This window comes from Girardinichthys multiradiatus, chromosome 18 (genome assembly GCF_021462225.1).
Source record: "Girardinichthys multiradiatus isolate DD_20200921_A chromosome 18, DD_fGirMul_XY1, whole genome shotgun sequence".
Lineage (NCBI taxonomy): Eukaryota > Metazoa > Chordata > Actinopteri > Cyprinodontiformes > Goodeidae > Girardinichthys > Girardinichthys multiradiatus.
Genome location: NC_061810.1, coordinates 29,049,428 through 29,069,760, shown reverse-complemented (window position 1 = coordinate 29,069,760; position 20,333 = coordinate 29,049,428). Strand labels below are relative to the sequence as shown.

At 37.3% G+C, this 20,333-nt stretch overlaps 1 protein-coding gene across 3 annotated transcripts; it reads left to right on the top strand.

Annotated features, from left to right (window-relative positions):
• The first annotated feature begins 4,663 nt into the window (after positions 1–4,663).
• Positions 4,664–20,240, top strand: tmprss4a (transmembrane serine protease 4a). Of its 3 annotated transcripts, none has more exons than XM_047392139.1 (13): positions 4,664–4,763; positions 15,494–15,548; positions 15,768–15,908; positions 16,499–16,651; positions 16,750–16,876; positions 16,966–17,085; positions 17,569–17,612; positions 18,203–18,365; positions 18,474–18,640; positions 18,876–18,971; positions 19,069–19,211; positions 19,339–19,491; positions 19,578–20,240. In XM_047392139.1, exons 3-13 carry the CDS (start codon positions 15,797–15,799, stop codon positions 19,587–19,589), a joined length of 1,290 nt encoding a protein of 429 aa, XP_047248095.1. In that variant the 5' UTR covers positions 4,664–4,763; positions 15,494–15,548; positions 15,768–15,796; the 3' UTR covers positions 19,590–20,240. The 3 variants fall into 3 exon arrangements, with proteins under 3 accessions (XP_047248095.1, XP_047248094.1, XP_047248093.1); XM_047392138.1 differs by lacking the exon at positions 4,664–4,763 and adding an exon at positions 7,683–8,057; XM_047392137.1 differs by lacking the exon at positions 4,664–4,763 and adding an exon at positions 13,818–13,966.
• The last annotated feature ends 93 nt before the right edge of the window (positions 20,241–20,333 follow it).

Genomic DNA, 20,333 nt, shown 5'->3' with positions numbered 1-20,333 from the left:
TTTTTATTACAAGTAATTCCAGCTGTGATACCACAACCCTGTGTGATGGAAGTGATGAATCAAACTAATTTTAATGAAACGTGTCAACATTGGGACTTTGTTTTTTCCTGTAATTAGAGCAGATAAGGATAAACCAGTATTGCATAAACGGGTCACCACTGGAAACTACACATGTATAAATATGACAGAGAGAGGCAATAAATTGGGGAATCTCACTGCAGTATGGTGTACTGCAATTGTAAAAGTAAATAAGTATTTTAAACCAGTCTCTAGAGGAGACATTTTGTGGTGGTGTGATGACGACAGGTTGTTTGATCGATTACCTTCAAAAGTAACGGGACTCTGTGCTCTAGTTACTTTATTGTTACCAGTTTCAGTATATCCTATGTCAGTAGATGAGGTAACACGTGGACTATCTAGTGTAAACCCACATGACTGGCGTAATAGAAAGTGCAGAGCAGCAGCTTGGCAGACTGAGGGAGACTCTACGTACATAGATGCTATAGATGAAGATAAATTAACTGATCAAGTAGCTGCAGGATTTGAATCAAGTATCTATTGGTGGTGTACGTTGAACAAAAATGTAGACACGATCAACTATATCCACTACAATGTTCAAAAACTAAGAAATTGGACACAAAGCGGGTTTGAACTGTCCATGACTAATTGGCTTCAACTTCCCTGATGGCATTCCAGAATAGAATTGCTTTGGACATGTTGTTAGCTGAAAAAGGAGGAGTTTGTGCCATTTTTGGAGAAAAATGCTGCACATTCATATCTAACAACACTGCTGCTGACGGCAGCTTCATTAAAGCCATAGAAGGTTTGAGATCTCTAAATGGCAAAATGAAGGAGCATTCTGGAGTAGACACCTCGATGTGGGACTCCTGGCTGGATGTGTTTGGGAAGTATAAACTTTTAGTATCATCAGTAATAATTTCCTTTGCAGTGTTTTCTGCAATTTTTGACATTGTGTGGATGTTGTTGTATTCCCTGCCTTCGTTCTCTTCTTAACCGTTTCATCACCACAGCTATTTCTCCTATGGAAGACAGAGTTACCCAACTCTATCCATTACTTAAACATCAGGATGATGAAGATGATGAGGATGCGACTGACCACTTTTCTGACCTGTACGCAGATCCATCTCTATATGATTCTGTGATTTAAATGTCAGTAAGTGCCTCTGAGTATAATTGTCTTTTGTACTCATGAAAATTATCTTACAGTTAAAAATCCAAAAGAAGTGGCTGTTAAGTGATATGAGAATATGAGCAAATATGAGATAAGCAGGGGGGTTATTGTTGGAATAATTGAATATAGATTTATCTTATACATTTTCCTTTTCTTTAACTTGACTATTTGATCTTTATAACCTTTCATGATGTATGTGTGAGTAAGGATGTGATGAGTTTGTCTGCAGGCAAGGATTAAAGGTGGAGCTGAGAAGGAAGCAGTCACAGATGAGGGTGTCATAAAAAGGGTGGCTGATTGTGCTGAACAGAAGGCACACTGATCTTAAGATGGGGGAGACTGTGGAATGTGTTGTTACAAGATAGTGGTGTTTATGACCTGTATACATTGCAGCTGTTTTTTTTCCATCCTTTAGAGAGCAACGTTTTTTGTAACTAGGGAGCCCCCAAAGATAATAAAAAGAGAGGTACGGACAGATGGTTTTCAGAGCGGTAGGGGATTTGTAACTGAAAGCACATCTCTGTCTGTTCTCCTCGCAGCGAGTAAAGTAACTAATTATTTGTCTTTCTCTTCTTTTTGTGATGATTATAAGTATTTTAGGTTGTTTGATCCTGACAGTTATTGACCCACATTTGTAAAGTAATTTTAGACTCTGCAATGGCTAGTAAGAGTTCTTGAGTACTAGAGGTACTCAAAACTTTGCACATGCATCTTGCAAAAGGTGACCTACACCAATAGGCATACTGTCATGTTAAAACCTATTCCTTTACTATGTGAATTCTAAGGGATGATTTAGAGGGATATAAAACCCTCATTTGGTTTTCACCATCCCCTAAAGTTAGGTCAATAGACAACACAAAAACCTCCCAAAATATACACATTTTTTACAGAATAATCCAACTTCAAATTAAAATATTATTTTACTATTCTAGTAACAGTAACAACTATTATGCAACAAACTGAAAAGAATAAGGAAATTTAATCAACAACAAAAAAGAAAAGAATAAACTGAAACCAATAACCAATAAAATTATGCAATGATATCACAGTTCATTCTTTATATTTATGTTTCAGAACCAAAGTTTGAGGAATTTGGAGTGAGGCGAAATGATAACTAATTAGAAACAATAACTTGTATGTGTTCAAACAACCAGTTCAACATGCAAATCAGATGGGTAAGAAGAATAATATTAAAATAAAATATCATTTGCCAAATTAGAAATCAATTACCTAAACAATTCATTTTAATGTTGCTAACTGGCTATTATTATTTTAGTAAAATAATATTTATATTTGCAGTATTATAAATCAATAACCTTTAGGACAATTGATTGTCTAATCAGCTATCACAGGGATTGATGGACAACTAAAATTGGCAGAAAGGAATGTTTATGTCTCTCACAAGAAAAAGCTTATAGCTTATTTAGAAACTCCTGTAAGTTACACAAGCAAACCTACCTTTAATTACCACTGATATAAATACTAATGTGCGTATGAGCGTTGCTAGCAGAGACACAATTTAGCATATTTTTAAGGACATATTTGGACATATTTTAACAGATTAGTTAGAGTAGATAAAAGCAGAAAAAAAACAGAGCAAACTCACATTACTGAATCATTACTGTTTAAACCACTCATTGAAAAAAAGTTTGTCTTAACTTTAAAACACAACCCAGGGCAAATGAACTAGCCTCAAGGCTTAGAGACCGGTTAGCACACAGGCAGTTAAACATAACAAAACAACCACAAAGAAATAAACAATATTTAAATTGTTTTATGCTACACAAAGTTTCTCTGCCAAGACACAACCTCTTACATAAACCATTCTGGTGAATAGGAGCACAGGAGGTCCAATGATGAAAAGTTGCATGGCAGGCAGTGGCTCTTTGTTCAGCCCCCTGGAGGAAGTATCTGCTCCTGTGACTGGCATACGCAGTTTACGATCAACGGGTACAAACATCAGATCGTACTCAACTTTGGACCCCAGATGTAGCCCTTTACTCATTTGGCGAGATCAGTGTCTTTTGTTTGTGTAGCTCAGATGTTGCTCTCCCTCCATGGCAGAGCCCAACACAGATAAAACTCAGCACATGCAACTTTCTATTTTCCTTGAATACAGCATGCATGGTTTACAGGTTAGGTTTTTCTTTATGAGAATTTTGTTTTCTTTGTTGCTATATAGTTGTATACAGTTGTTTTCTCAGGTTGTACATTTCACCATTAATCCTACACCATCTCTTGTTCCTGTACAGAGTGGACTTTGCCTCTTTCTGGTAGGTAATCAGTCAAAAATAATTTTAGGGCAGGGTTTGTATTGTATTTATCTACTTACTCACATACATGTATCTGCACATAAACAACAAACAGTGCAAAAGCATTGTTTTTTGTATTTGTTCAAATTGTTATATTCTTTAAAGTATATTGTGATATATACAGAAATATTTATATCAACAAGTATTTCTTCTCTGACTTCTTGTCATAGTATTGGTTTTGGAGAGAGCCCTGCGATGTGTTCTGTTGTGTTTACAAGGATGACTGCTTGTGTGTTCACATGTTTATACTTAAATTAAGAAGAGGGGTTTCAGGAAAAATCTTTTTTTTATGATTTCAAGGTAACATGCTTGCAGTTTTCCAGTAAAAATATAATCTAATCAACACTTCCCAGTGGGAAGTGTAACTGATCCTCTTCACAAAGATAAGGAGAATGATACGTTATTAGGCTGCCAAGCCTGACAGTGATATCACCTATCCCTCAGCTATTGTTCAAGGATGCTGCTGCATTCATCCTACTTTTGTTAAATAGTAAGTAGCATATTTCACATTTCTGAGCAGGAACCAAAAACTTTTTTTATACTGTAATTCAATTTACTCAGCAAGAGATGAAACAACCAATCTATTAGTAAAAGATTACCATAAAAGAAAGAAACAGTTGCTAGGTTATTTGTAATAGCTATATGACTAAATCTCTGTGTAAAAAATTATTAAATAAAGAGAGTTTCAATTAATTCATAGAGGATTTTAAACAACTTCAATAACATTTGAATAGCAATTTTGACATATTTTTGCATATTTTTTTCAAATAAGAAAAGTGTGCAAACAATATATGTGGTGCAATACATAATCTTAGGAGAGACCAAAAGATGAGAAGGGGTTAATGAACATGTGATTTTTCAACTCACGCTTCCTACGAATTGTATAAAGATCAAAATCAAGTTTCACAAAAGTTACACCTAGGTGCACAAACAAGGGGTAAAACACATTAATTGGTGATGGTAGTGGAAATACAGAAGTTGAATGTAGAAATGCAGCTGTGGGTGTGTGTGTCTTTGTGTTCAGGGGACCATGTAAGTGAGAGAATGTGTTTACTGTGCAGGAGGAGGAGGGTAGAGAGATGGGATGAAGAAACATTAAAGGGTGTTGCTTGTTAAAACAATAAATGTTGGTTCTGAAGGACCTCAGAGGAAAAGGATGAACGACCACAGACAGGAACTACTTCTCTCTACCAACCTCTACCTTCTCCATACCATTTGGATAAACACTGGGAGCTGCAGAGTGAAATAATCCGTTTCAGGTAAGGAAAAACTGTAATGATGATGACTGTGTTAGAGTAATTACCAACTCACTATTATTGCTTCCTCGTTTTCCAAATTCGAAACATAAAATAGTTTTTATATTGTTTAGGTAATTTTCTTTGTGTCTCAACAACTTACAATAAGTGGATAATTATATAGGAGAGCAAAATTATGGCATTTTGCCTATCTAACAAGAAGTGGATGTCAGGTTTTACTCTGACAAAGTCAAACTTTGGTCAGCCTTTGTTAAACTTTAACAGCTTTTCAGATAAGAATGCCTAAATGCTCAAAGAAGAATAACTGATTTTGAACCTGTGTTGTAATGCATTTTAAAAGGTTAGTATTTTTGAATAGTAGTTTTGAGTCCTGAAAAAACTGAATAGTTATAAAAAGTTAATTAATAAATGAAAAGGACTTCAAATCAGAATAACATGGTAAAATAAATCTGATGAGTCAGGTGTTGGTTTCTGTTTTTGAGAGATTTGAACTTCTACATTCCTAACAAATATTATATATAACAAAGTTATACTTATGGAAATCTACACAATATTCCCCAACAATCAGTGATAATATGTAACTTCTCTGTTTTATGCTACCGTTGGGCATGACATGCATTAAATTTTCAAACAAAGTCAGCCAATTTTGGCAGTTCACCAAAGAGTCCCCCAATATAGTAGCTAATGTTTTCTTCCCATTTTCATTTCATTCCAATAAATATACTTTTTATCCTCATGTATTCTGCCACTGGGTATCAGTTTATTTTTACTAGTAGCTGAGTATGTTAATTAATTTTGTAGATTAATAGTCATATAAATCTTGAAATCTTACTGCGTTTAGTTTAATTGTAAATTATTTTCTGAAAGCTTTGTCTTACAGGCTATTTTAATTGTTTGTGATTCTGATCCCCATTCAGACTAGTTGACTTGAGACTGATGGGGTAATAAAATAAATAGAACTGTAAACAGGCAGTCACAGAAGGATATTCTCTAGATTTCTGAAATCTTTGCAGTCCTTATTTAACAAAATATGCAAAACTTATTTGTATCCAAAATGGCATGGGAGTTAGATATCAAACAGTATAGATTGTACTCCCTTACAATGCTAGTTTAAAAGAAAATTGTGACCCTCCTCTAAGATAAACTGCATGGAACCACACCAGAGACTGTATTGTGGGCTGGGCAATATGAGGATATTAGATTGTTATGAATACATTGTGAAGTTCTGTTAAAGGAGAGGAAATGTGATATTGTCTATATGGCACATTCTGTGTATTGCTCCCCTTCGCTCCATTTTTATTTTCCTTCTTCTCTCTATGGCTTCCCAAAATAACTTTAATGTTGATTAAAGTTTGATCACTCAAACTGTTAAGCAATGCTATTTGATCAAACTTTTTATATTTATGTTTGCTTTTAGGGCCATGTTTTTACAAAGACAATTATCTTAAAATCTATAGTTTGATTTTCATGTAACAAAATTGCTTAGGTCATACAAACACATCAAAACAGCACATTACTCATTGTACCAGGGCGGAGCTCCGATACGTCCTAGCAACTGCACACCCAAATAACAGCTGGATTAACAGAAGCTGTTTACAGAAACCAAGTGTGAACTTAGCTGTTAAAAAATTGCATCAGCCTAAAACTGATTCTCATGTAGAGCTATTCCTTTGACCATGTTTTTTAACACAAAATACATTAATATGGGTTTTTATAGTGCAAGTTTACAAGGACAGCTAAATTAAGGTCCCTTGTATGAGAATGATATATGAGTCATCAGGAGCTGCTGGTGGAAGATGTTTTCTAGGTGAAGAAATATTGGAAGTGAGCCTCCGGTTGCTGAGGTCAGACAAGACAATCAGCTGCTGTTTGTAACAAAGGCTCATTCTCTTCTCCCCTCTATATAGTTGTCTGTGATCAGTTTCCCATGATATTCTCACTGGTTTAACATTTATCAGGGTTGATGTGGAGACCAAAAGAGTGTGCCATGTCTCCTTGAAAGGCAATTACACTCTTAGAAAGCAAAGGACTCCCCAAACAATAAGACGCTGTTAGTGCCGTTGTTAGCCTGGATCACAGAGAAATGTCTTGGTCACATGCAAGAAGGTGTGAATTGATTTGAAACTGACTGGGTAGCAGGCTTAATGCCAAATTGCATGTTTTCTGAGGCCTCCTCTTATGTAGAGTCCCTTTTTCTGGTTTAAAGTAAATGGCTTCCTTTATTCCTCTCTAAACCCATCCATCTTCTCTGTCCAAAATATGAACGTGTTCATTAACCTTGATGTGAAGGTGCACAGCTGAGTGTTGTCTTAAAATATTTGACCACTCACACTGCCACTGTGTGATTGTCAAACTTTTAAAAGTTCCCTTGTCCAAGCTAAAAACCAAAAGGAGAAAATGGAGTTCTGGGACCTTTTTATCTCCTTAAATTGTACATGATTTCTTACAAATTTATCTGTACAGACCTGTGGTTGGACTGAGCTCGCCTTGACGCCTAAATGTGCTTTATAAATGAATAAAATGAAATTATATAATGAACTGGCTTAATCTGAGGTAAAAAGATATACATGTACATAGTAACAAGTATTACATTTATCCAAAAGTATTCACATTTTCTTCACATATTAAAAAATGTGCTTACATTTCAGAGAATTAACAAATTTTGCATTATAACTTTACATACCATCTCATAAAACAAATTTCCCTAGTCTTTTTTTTTTTGTGACGTAGTCAGTTTTTTAGGTTAAATGCGCAAATATAAGCTCTCCAAATCCCTCAACTTCATTTTTTTGCTGAAGTCAGTTTGAGTGACTGATACCGGCTGAGTATAAAACTGTCAAAACAAATAAGTCAGAGCCACGCATGCGCATTGCGTAACATTGTACCTTTAGGGCTGTTTTTAAGTTGACAGGTAAGATCTGAAAGCTAAGGGCAACACCGTGGATGGCACGCATGCAGGGCGGTTATAGTGTACTGTTTCTCTCAAAAGGAGGTCCTTCTACATTTGCGCTGCAACAAAATTCAGCACTGTACGCCGACACGTTTTATGACAGTGTTGGTATTACAAAGAGGTAATGGTCAGGCAGCCTTACAGTTTGATTCAGTTACAAAGGTGTAGATAGAAAAGGTGAAGAAGCACGGAAGGCAGACAAGGGACAGGATCGCTCCAGGGTTTCCTGTTTAAACCTCTGGAGGAAAAGGGTAACAAAAAGGCAAAAGACGAAGGTTTTTAAAGAGGGAAACTGAGTTAGGGCAGTGGTTTCACTGTTCACTGAGAAGGACAAGTGCATCATGCAGGTGAGTACAGCACAAAAGGTACAAATATATTCATGTTTTTAAAATGCGCTCGGTTCATTGTTTTGACTGACATTTGACTATATCCTGGGAACAAGCTTTAAATCATAGATGAGTAAAAAGAAACACTGTAAAACCAAAGGTACTTTCCTTTTTGATCTCGTCAAATTTAACAGTTTCTGTATTGTGGTGGGGTAAAAACAGCTGCTATATTTAAATTGAAAGGAATCAAATTAGTCTAAATAAAACAAACAAAATAGAAAATAAAAGACTTGCAAATGTTTTTGATTGGTAGCAGATTGAGAACAGAACATTTCCTTCTTGTATTTAGTCATCACTCCTGTCCCAATACCCGCACTTCCACCCTTATGTCCCTGAATTGCGCGTTCCCGTTGATGGGTTCGAGTGCGTAGTGTGTCCGTAGAGTGGTCCTTAGCCCCGCCCCTTTGTGCCCTCGATCCTCACTTCGGCGAAGCATCGAAGTGGACTTCGCCGAAGTATATTACCCACAATTCACTGCTGCAGATGACGTTCTGAGCAAAAAGCAATCACAACCGTCAACGTAATCAACCATCAAATCAGAATAATAAGAACTGCGTAAACTTTAGACAGCAAGCCGACAAATATATTTTTTTACTGGTTTTCCAGGCTCAACTTTGTAAGAAACCACTGGGTTCGGAGTGAGTCTGGGCAGTCAGTAGGCCATAACACGGAAGTTACCTTTCAAACAAACAATGGCGCGGCGCCTCCTTCGCTTCCTGCACTTTCTTCTCCTCAAAACAATTGCTTGTTGCAGTTTTAAATAGTTGTTTTAGCAGCAAGACTGCGAAAACAGCGCTGGTTCCCGCCCTTTTTGATGTTGCAGTTACAGTGCAGAGGTGCAAGTCGATGACGTAACCCCTCCTGCCCCAATTCTCCAATTTTGCACGCTTGTAACCTGCGCACTTCAACCCCTACATGCACTTGTACAAAGTACACACTTTATAGAGGGGCGTAGGGTGTAGTGTGGGTATTGGGACAGGCTGGTGTTCTAATCATAATAGACTAGATTAAATATCCACCAGAACTAAAGCAGAACTATGTTCTATATAACGCATCAGGAAACTGAATGTTGTAGCTTCACATTGAAGGCATCAAAACTATGAATTAACACATGTGGAATTATATACTGAACAAAAAAGTGTGAAACAACTGAAAATATGTCTTATATTCTAGGTTCTTCAAAGTAGCCACCTTTTGCTTTGATTACTGCTCCGCACACTCTTGGCATTCTGTTGAGGAGCTTCAAGAGGTAGTCACCTGAAATGGTTTTCACTTCACAGGTGTGCCCTGTCAGGTTTAATAAGTGGGATTTCAAGCCTTATAAATGGGGTTGGGAGCATCAGTTGTGTTGTGCAGGAGGTGGATACAGTACACAGCTGATAGTCCTACTGAATAGACTGTTAGAATTTGTATTGTGGCACGAAAAAAGCAGCTAAGTAAAGAAAAACGAGTGGCCATCATTACTTTAAGAAATGAAGGTCAGTCAGTGCGAACAATTGGGAAAACTTTGAAAGTCTCCCCAAGTGCAGTCGCAAAAACCATCAAGCGCTACAAAGAAACTGGCTCACATGAGGACCGCCCCAGGAAAGGAAGACCAAGAGTCACCTCTGTTCCGGACAATAAGTTCATCCGAGTCACCAGCCTCAGAAATCACAGGTTAACAGCAGCTCAGATTAGAGAACAGGTCAATGCCACACAGAGTTCTAGCAGCAGACACATCTCTAGAACAACTGTTAAGAGGAGACTGTGTGAATCAGGCCTTTGTGGTAAAATAGCTGTTAGGAAACCACTGCTGAGGACAGGCAACAAGCAGAAGAGACTTGTTTGGGCTAAAGAACACAAGGAATGGACATTAGACCAGTGGAAATCTGGGCTTTGGTCTGATGAGTCCAAGTTTGAGATCTGTGGTTCCAACCACCGTGTCTTTGTGCGGCGCAGAAGAGGTGAACGGATGGACTCTACATGCCTGGTTCCCACCGTGAAGCATGGAGGAGGAGGTGTGATGGTGTGGGGGTGCTTTGCTGGTGACACTGTTGGGGATTTATTCAAAATTGAAGGCATACTGAACCAGCATGGCTACCACAGCATCTTGCAGCAGCATGCTATTCCATCTGGTTTGCGTTTAGTTGGACCATCATTTATTTTTCAACAGGACAATGACCCCAAACACACCTCCAGGCTGTGTAAGGGCTATTTGACCAAGAAGGAGAGTGATGGGGTGCTGCTCCAGATGACCTGGCCTCCACATTCACCGGACCTGAACCCAATTGAGATGGTTTGGGGTGAGCTGGACCACAGAGTGAAGGCAAAAGGGCCAACAAGTGCTAAGCATCTCTGGGAACTCCTTCAAGACTGTTGGAAAACCATTTCAGGTGACTACCTCTTGAAGCTCATCAACAGAATGTCAAGAGTGTGTGGAGCAGTAATCAAAGCAAAAGGTGGCTACTTTGAAGAACCTAGAATATAAGACATATTTTCAGTTGTTTCACACTTTTTTGTTCAGTATATAATTCCACATGTGTTAATTCATAGTTTTGATGCCTTCAGTGTGAAGCTACAATATTCGTAGTCATGAAAATAAAGAAAACTCTTTGAATGAGAAGGTGTGTCCAAACTGTTGGTCTTTAATGTGTGTGTATATATATATACCATTTGTCATCCTATACTTTCTTTATTATTAGGTATTGTTTTCAGTATCTCATAGGTGTGTTTTTTTTTTATTCATAGCTGAGCTCAGATAAAACTGAAGAACACTCTTCTTCCTTACCAAAAATATAACTGTGTCAAGATTTTAATCTCCTCAAATGACCCAGTTATACTTGTCTTGTCAAAGTAGGATTGCTTCCCAAAAATGCTGAATACACTCACCGTTTGATAAGCATGTCAGGCAGGATGTTTTTGTTTTTTCAAAATGTTACCTTACAAAATATGGTGTGTGTCATGATATGACGGGAAAAAAAAACCTACCCACTGCTCTCAGAAATGTTTTGTTCCATCTCTGTTGTTCTACAGCCATCTTTCTGGTTTCCCAGGTTGTCATCTCTAGTTTCATCCTGGCTTTAATCCTGTTACACAGTCTTTACGGCACACTTTCAGCTGTCGGTGACCTGGTTTCCTGTTATTATTTCCTGATGCGTCATTGTGATTGCTCAACGCATGTTTATTACCTATAATCTTTTCAAATGTAACTGTTATTTCTATAATGCCATTTTTTATATATACATCAGACTGAAGCTTCTGATAAAATGTGAGATGATATCTGTTGCTTTCACTTACTTGTAGTTTAATTTTAATGTATTTGAAGAGATGATCAGTCTTCACCTATTTGCAAAAAAGCAGACATATATGACAATAATGTAACTGTATGAAAGGAACTTTACTCAAGTAGATCTGAGATGCTTCTAAAGTGAAAACACAAATTACCTTATGTTATTCAGCCTTGATGTGAACATTTCTGCTACTAAATACCTCAGGGGGCTTATCTGCAAAACCTTCAATAACAGGTTCAACACAGGACAGTGAGCCTTTCTCTGAAACTGAAATAAAACCCTTGTTTTTATAGGTCTCTGTATTTGAAGTAAGGGGGGTATGATTTTTTAATGTCTGGTAATAAAGTAATCCTTAATTAGATCATCAAGGATTGTTGATAATGTCTTTTTTTCATTCTAACTTATAAACTAACATGCACTGTAAAGAGGATTGAAATCTAGACACTGAGTGAAAAACTAGTCGAACAAGATCAAAAGAAGAATAACAGGCAAACCGTGTCTGCACATAATCTGATATAATCTCTCAATAAGCCTGTTGGAAGCCCATTGCCAGTCAACGAAATCTGCTCTCTGTGAGTAACAGCCATAAAATAAGTTCTTTTGTTGTGTGTGTCACATCGTATTTGTACCAAAGGGAAGTAGAATGTAATTAATCATTCATTAAGTGCTCTGAACGAAAGGTCTTATTAGCTTCTGAAATTAGGAAACTCTGCTGCAGGTGCAGAAGATAAAGAGGAAATTACAATTTAAAACTAAAATGACACAAAGTAGTTCATATCATCTAACAACATACGTTTTGAACTAGTTATCGTTCAGTCCTTAAAGGTGCACTTCCTTTATATTTTGCCATCATTTCACTTATTTAAAAACATGTTTATTTTCTGTTTGTGCTTAAGAGAGCAAAATAAGTTGTGTTTTTGTGCATTAGATTTTTGTTGTCTTTTCAATAGTTACGCTACTTCTACCCTACAGAGAGAGAGCAGTAAAAACTGACCAGATAGGTTTATCTGGTGGTTTGTGCAGCTGTGGAGTTTAGAAAGCTATACATTTTACAGACAAAGAACTGTATTCAAATTAATTTGAATTATTGGAAGCTATACCCCAAGGACAGCTTTGTGATAGGCGCAACCCAGATTAAGTGTGTTGACATTTTACAAAATATTTTACATGATTTGTACATACGTGTACATATAGGTTGACTAAGATCTGAAGGAGGAACAAAGTGGATGGCAGGCAGGTCGGATGGGTAAAGTGTCATATTACATATTACATATGACACTTTGTCATGAGGTTGGTTTCTCTCAAAGGGAGGTCCTACTAAATCTGCGCTGCAACAAAACTCAGCACTGTACGCTGACACTTTTTATGACAGTGTCGGGATTTCAAAGAGGTGGAGGTCAGGCAGCCTTCAAGCCAGATTCAGTTACACAGGTGTAGACAGAAAAGGAGAGGGATCATGGAAGGCCGACAGGATCACTCCAGATTTTACTGTTTAAACCTCTGGAGGAGAAGCGTGATGAAAGGCACGGAGGATTTAGAGGGCAGCCACAACTGAGGAAAGGGCAGTGGTTTCACTCTTTACTGAGAAGGACAAGGGCATCATGTGGGTGAATACAGCACAGAAACAAATATGTTCATGTTTTAAAAAGGCACTCAGCTCATTGTTTTGAATGACGTGGCCATTTGACCATATTCTGGCCACAAGCTTGTAATTATAGATGGAGGGGGGAAAAGAAACACTGTAAAACTAAAAGGTGGTCTTTTGTTAGATCACATCAAATTCAGCAGTTTCTGCAGTGCAATGGGGTAAAAAAGCTGCAATATTTAAATTCAAATGAATTAGATTAGTCTAAATAAGACTAATAAAATAGAAAATAAAAGACTGACAAAGGGAACAGATTGGGACCAGGCAAGAAAATGTCCTTCTTACATTTAGTCAATAGATTAACTAGTAATGGTCATCACTGGTCATATTATTAAAAGGTCTGACATTACAAACATTGTATTGATCTAAAATAATGTAAAAAGTTATTCTCATTTGTTGATTGCATTGTATTATCCTTCAGTTTGTTTATTTAGTTCAAACATGCCCAATTAGATTAGTTTAATATTTTAACATAATTTAGTTTGTCACTGTTAAGTAACTATGGCATGAGTTACCAAAGCTGAGTTACCAACCTTTAGGTGCAGCTGGTGAGGATTTTACCAATGGGGAAATAACATTTAACTCTAAACCTCTTAATAATGTAATTGTCCCTTAAAATTTATCCATTCACTGATTTACCAAAATACATAGCCTAATACTTTTAAAGCTTACATATACTTATTATTTGCTTCTGTTCTGTTAAAAGTTAGTTGTTAGGACCTAATCACATCCCACTAACTATACCCACCTGCTGACAAAAACTAATTGAAGAAGCTACTCATTTACATAGGTAGCCAATCAAAAGGGCCTCTTTGTTCAGATGAACCAACCATAAAACATGATGATTCTGTTTGGTTTCTTGAAACTTCAGTTAGACCTAACAAGCAGCTATCTTTAAAAAAGTAAAGATGGGTGTGTCATCCAAAAAGTGTAAAGGTTGTCTGCCCTACATTAAGGTATGTAATTTGTTTTGGACAGATAGATTCTGGATGGAAACGGGTATAGCTGAGTTTCCATTAATGCCATACACTGAGTTTGCTTTTTAACTGCATACGGATTTTGATGGAACAGCCTGTTAAGCCTTCTGCTGATTATGTTCTTCTGTTGATACTTGACCTCTGAACAATTCTAAAATATCACCCCAAACTTTCCAGATGTCAGTCCAACAAATACGTGGTTGTTTAGACAAATTAAAGTAATTTCTTTGTCTAAATTGGATTTAGACTTATTAAAATATGTAAGAGCAACATCAGAATCATATCATTAAATACTTGCTGTTTCCCTGTTGCCACACACCTGCTTTAAATGAATGGGCATTTGCAGAACTTGAAGGCAAGCTGAGGAGATGATGCAATCAGCTGAATCAGACTTGCTGGAGCAGGGTCATGTGTGCCCTGGGGATCAGGGTTGGGCACCAACCTTTAGTCTTGAGCTCTACTGTGGTACTTGCCAACTTACCATGACAAATTTCAACAACAAACATTACCAATTTAGTTTATTTGCACAGGTACATCTACATTGTTGTCGTGAACACCACGTACATACTTGCACAAGCTTTCATGCAACTGTGCTCCACCTACGCCTTTTGATGAGAAACATTAAGTACCATAATGCTTAGGTCTGTGGCTCCTGTGGTTGCAGCTCTACATCAATTTGCAACATCGGTGTCATTTTTTTCCCCATAATGTGTTGCAGATGAACAGAGCAATCACTAATTGGATGATTTTAAGAAAGCAAGTAGTTAAATATTAAATAAAATATCATTCAGTGTTCAACAGTATTACCCCAAAATGTTCTTACTACTTTCTTTTCTTTCAATATGAGTCATCCCCCCTGTTCCTGAGCTATTGTATTGCAGCCACTCAGACCTAGATCAGGTGGTGGCAGTGAAAGTCTACTCAGCTGCTCAAATATTGGCAAGCAGAGTTTAAATGCATGGCCTACTGTCTCTTCAGTTGGGAAACTGATCAGGTTGCATCTGCTTTAAAAAAACAGAACACTGTAGTAACTTGGCAAGTCATTTATGCAATATATGTTCCATGTATGGTACAGTGTTGATTCTGCAGCTAGATAATCACTGGCTTGATACACCTGTTTTGCTACCTTTTCAATGTGTTGGTTGCAATTTAGAGCAACTATATGCTTTTCAATGACAGGCATATCCATGCAGCCATCTAGAAGCAAAGGGAACGTTTTTTTTGATACCTCTTGTATGGTGGCTTATCTTTTTTTGCCTGTCTTTTCCTATCAGAAACACACCTTTTGGTTGAACAAGAACTATTCAAAATCTGAATCCCCAAGAGGTGTGAATAATTTGGGCTTAAGTATAATTTTCAGTCTATTGTAACCCACATGCCTAAAGGAGACTTGTAAAGGTAGAGCACAAAAAACTGGATCTAGCCTGAGGCCCACATACTCGTAAATCTGGTCCTAGTTTTAGAAACACCTGTGCTCACCTTATGTCTGTCTTCTTCTATTCTCAGCCATCAACAGAACTGCCAGCACAAAGCTGTGAACCATTGAATCCTGGGCAGGCAGGTAAGTCAGGAGTCCATCTTTTGTTTGTCTTGTTGCTTTTTTTTTAGCTGTTGCTGCACTGAAATATTTGATGTTTGATCAGGAATCTAAAACATTTAAAACTTATGGGTGAAACTGAGAACTTGTCACATTCTGCCCTGGCTATTTTTAAGGTCTAGGATTTTATACATTTTCCGGTTAGTCATGTCTGAAGTTGTTTTGTTCTGTTTTTTCCTGCAGTTCCTCGACCAGGTCGTCGCAAAAGACCCATGACAAACCCAAAGCCTCAAAAAGTAAAGGTGTCGAAGAGGAGGAAAATATTATTGGGTATTCTGATATTTGTTGTGATTGTGGGCATCGTGGTCACTGTAGCTTACTTTGGTAAGTTCCAAATCCTGATAACAATATTTATTTATTTTATTTTTGAGAATACAAATCAAGTTCAGTCATTTCAAATAAGCCTTTTCTTCATATTTTCATCAGAATAAATATTGACAAAGAATTTTTGGTACCACTTTACAATAAGGCTTCCCTTATAGGTCGCTAATAAACGTTTAGATATGTTAATAATTCATCTGTAAACACATTACAAATCATTAATAAGTGTTTATTATGCATTAATTTGGGGAGGAGAGAGACAAAACTGAAAATAAAAATCTGTTCCCTGTATATTTAATGTAGAGTTGCTATTTTAAACATTTGAGACTAAGTTATCTTGCAAAAATAATTTGCAAGCATATTTTGTAGCATTAATATATTCTACTTAATCACTGCATTTTAAACACTTAATGATTTGTAGATTTGTAGCAGATGAATTAATAACATATCTGTAAACTATTTATTAGCGATCTATAAGGTGAGCCTTATTGTATGTAGGAGAGCCAAATTCTTTAGTAATGTGGTCAGGATTTAGTGTAAGCATTTCTAACCCGTGTTTTGCTCTGCTGTTATGTGCCTCTTCTGCCATCCAGCTAAAAAGCTGATTGAAAGCAAATACTACTTCTGCACAAGTTCAGTAAAGTTCATCCCACTCGAGAAAACCTGTGATGGGAAAAAAGACTGCTCTGGAGGAGAAGATGAACTTGCTTGTTTATCATCATTTATAGTAAACGCCACATTTCCAGGTACAACCGAAACACTTGACATCTCATATTGTCCTTAGGCAAACCAGAATTTTGAAAGAAAAAAAACATGACTTTTTTTTTTATTTCCTCCTTCCCAGTCCGCCTCATTTCTGCTGAGCGTGTCCTCCAAGTGTACAATCCTGACTCTGGTTGGAAAACAGTGTGTAGCGACAAATGGAGTGCACAACACACTCAGACAGCTTGTACACAACTGGGATACACAAGGTGTGTTAATAGTCACAGTTAAAGGAACTGGTTGCTTGGTCTTAAATTATAGTTTGCATAACCCTCCCTCCCCCACTCTCTGTGCACAGTTCCCCTAGTAGCAGCAATGTCCCAGTTAGTGCTTTACCATCTCCTCTAAAAACGGGACCGTTTGCGACAGTCAGGACCGGGAGTGAAAACACACCAGTACATCAGGCTACTATTGACCGGTGAGGAAAAAAACAGCTTTCACAATGAGATGAGAAACAAATTTAAAAAGCAGTGTTTGAGGAATTTACAGAGTTGATTTATAGTCATGTTGAAGTTTCATGCCATCTGAGTAGGCCATGAATTCTCATAATCTGAAAACGTTTACATAAATGTGCTATAAATATTAATCTATTACTGTAAAAAAAAAATCCACTTCAACTTCCATTTTTTGTTTTAAATGACTGCTGTCTTTCTCTTCTTACACAAACGACAAAGAATAGTTTCTGTTCCTGAAATGCAAAAAGTCCAATTTTTCTTCCTTAAATACATTTTGCCCTATGAAAGCAGGTGCTTTACCCAGTCAAAATGGAACAAAAACCTGCTTATTTTTCAACATGGGGCTAGAGCTGCAGGGGAAAGTTTACTTCTCTTTATTTGATTGTTTTAGAAATATTAATGTATACAATTATTGGCTCACCTCTTTGGTTTTTTTCTGAAAACAGCAACGTGTGCAGTACTGGACTTGTGGTCTCATTGACGTGCTCAGGTAAGTTGTTTTAAGAAACCCAACCATGTGACTACATTGTTTGCATGGTTTCCATTAAGTACAGCAAGAGATGTGTTTTAGATGTGACACATTTCACACATGCAGACCTAAAAACGCCTTCAATAAGATGTAAAACTTTCGTAGCACTTTTGTATCAAGAACAGTTAGCTTTTTTTTTTCTCTACAACAACTTAATATCCTAGGAGGGAAAAGTTTCTTAAACGTAAAAGTGTGTGTGTGCGTAATTCTAAACCAGGTCAATCAAGATTGCATTTTCATAATTGCAATTTTTGACAGTTTTTCTATAAAATTACATTACTTTATTACGCACCTGTAAAAACATAACAGAATCTGAAGAAAAATTGCCAGCACTTGTACAAACATATATCTATTTGTGCACATGCACTAATTATGTAATAAAAAGTGTGTGACACTGTTATAGAGGACAGAAATGATTGTTAAAAAGATTGCTAGAGGGTGAAATGTCACAGTAAATGTTTCCAATAAAAAGTGCAGTAACAAATATTCAAAACATTTTGTTTCCAATAAAAAGTGCAGTAACAAATATTCAAAACATTTTGTTTCTTAAGACTGTGGAAAGGTGGGCAGACAGGACCGTATTGTTGGGGGTGTAGATGGCTTTATAGAGGACTGGCCCTGGCAAGTCAGCCTGCAGCAAAATGACCAGCACAGATGTGGAGGCTCACTGGTATCACCACGCTGGATTGTCTCTGCTGCCCACTGCTTTGCTGGGTCAGTAAAGTCAAACTTGTACACAATTTCCTGTGCATTCTGTTTTGTCAAGAAATCAACCACCCACTTCTTCCTTTATCTCTCCGTCTTATTTTTGGGTCCCTGCAGTAATATAAGGGAGCTGAGTCGGTGGAAAGTGATGTCAGGACAGACACACATGGGCACATCAGGAGGCTCCTCTGTTGACAGGATTATACTCCATGGACAATACAATGAAGACAAAAACGACTACGACTTGGCAATGATTAGGCTCAGTAGCCCGATCTCAGTGGGAGGTTAGGCTTTAACATCATTCACATAAAATACTCAAAATGTTAACCTGTTCAGATCAATCGCTTAAAGATCAGTTGATTTAGGCCACAATTACTGTAGAGAATTTGAGTGCCCTTTACTGACATCTAGTGGTTCGTGTTTGACACTGCAATCCCCTAATTTTAAGTGTTAAGTCAGACAGCTGGTGAATTCATTTGTAACTGTTTGTCTGTAACCTAATGTTAATCTGTTCGGCAGTCTATCGCAAGCCGGTGTGTCTCCCTCCTAAAGACCTTAGCCTTCCTGATAAAGCCCCAGTAGTTGTTACAGGCTGGGGATTGCTGAGAGAAGATGGTGAGAAACTGCCAAGTAAACTGAGGGAGTGAAAAAATAAATAAAAATCTTTGTTTTAAAAATGTAACTCTACAGCTGATTTGTTTTCAATGTTCAGGTAAAGCTGCATCTACACTGCAAAAGGCTAATATTGAGATTATTGCTCAAAGTACATGTACCAGCCCTGCAATCTATGGTAACTACATAACCCCAAGAATGACCTGTGCTGGCAACTTGAAGGGAAACGTAGATGCCTGCCAGGTAACAAATCGCAGTTGGGGTCAATTTAAATGTATAAATTGAGTTGCCTGAAAATGTATTACAGCTCTGTTCTTGCAAATCTGAGATTTATAAAACTGAGCGATTTATGTTCCGTTTCATACTGCAGGGCGATAGCGGGGGCCCTTTGGTGTATTCTTCCTCTTTTTGTTGGAATCTGGTGGGAGTGGTGAGCTGGGGTGTCGGCTGTGCGCAGCCAAACAGACCTGGTGTCTACAGCAACGTGGATGAAATGCTCAACTGGATCTATACAGTCATTGAGGTACTGCACACAAACGAATAATGCAACTCCACTTTAAGGCTTTAATTATATAAGTTTTATTCATTTATTTATTTATTTATTTTTAGAAAAACCAATGATGTTCCACTGAGCAGAGCCACTAGATGACTTCAGGCCCTTTTTACCTGAGACTGTGAAACTCAAACTTCTTCTTTTAGTGCTGCTGTATGGAAATAAGGGGAGGACTTGGAGTAAAATGGAGAATTAAATCTCCACATCTACAGTGAAACGGACTATTAACCAGCCATATGTATTACCTCAGGCCTCCGGCCACACGGCTGGTTAACAGTCAAGAATTTCACCTATTTTTATCTCAGGGGACATGTTTTGTTGCCAATTTGAAGTCAATGAATTTTTAATAAATATTTTAACTTTTTCTTTAAAATATTACGGATAATGGTAACAGTTTAGCCACTGGGAGCAGATTCACTCATTTTTCTACATTTATGCGGTTATGGTGCACTGAAGAGTCAGTAGGGCAATCTTTTTTTTTTTTTAAGAACACAAGGTCTATACAGAACGACTTCCATGAGCACTTCAAATGGCAATTTAGCAGTTTTACTTTACTGTGCATGAACACAATAGATAGATGGATGGATAGATATAAAATCTCCCATTCCTGAAACCATAACAGGCCTATAGAAATTAACCATTTTTGTGGCTGACTGTGTTTATTTGATGTTAACATATACCTGTAAATAGTCTGTATATATGATAAACATATTCTCTAATTGGTGACTTATTTTTTTTTATCACACTTTCTCTGGGTCAAAGCACCAATTAGTGCTTTCATTTTCTTGGGAGTCCCAAGGTGCTCCCAGGCC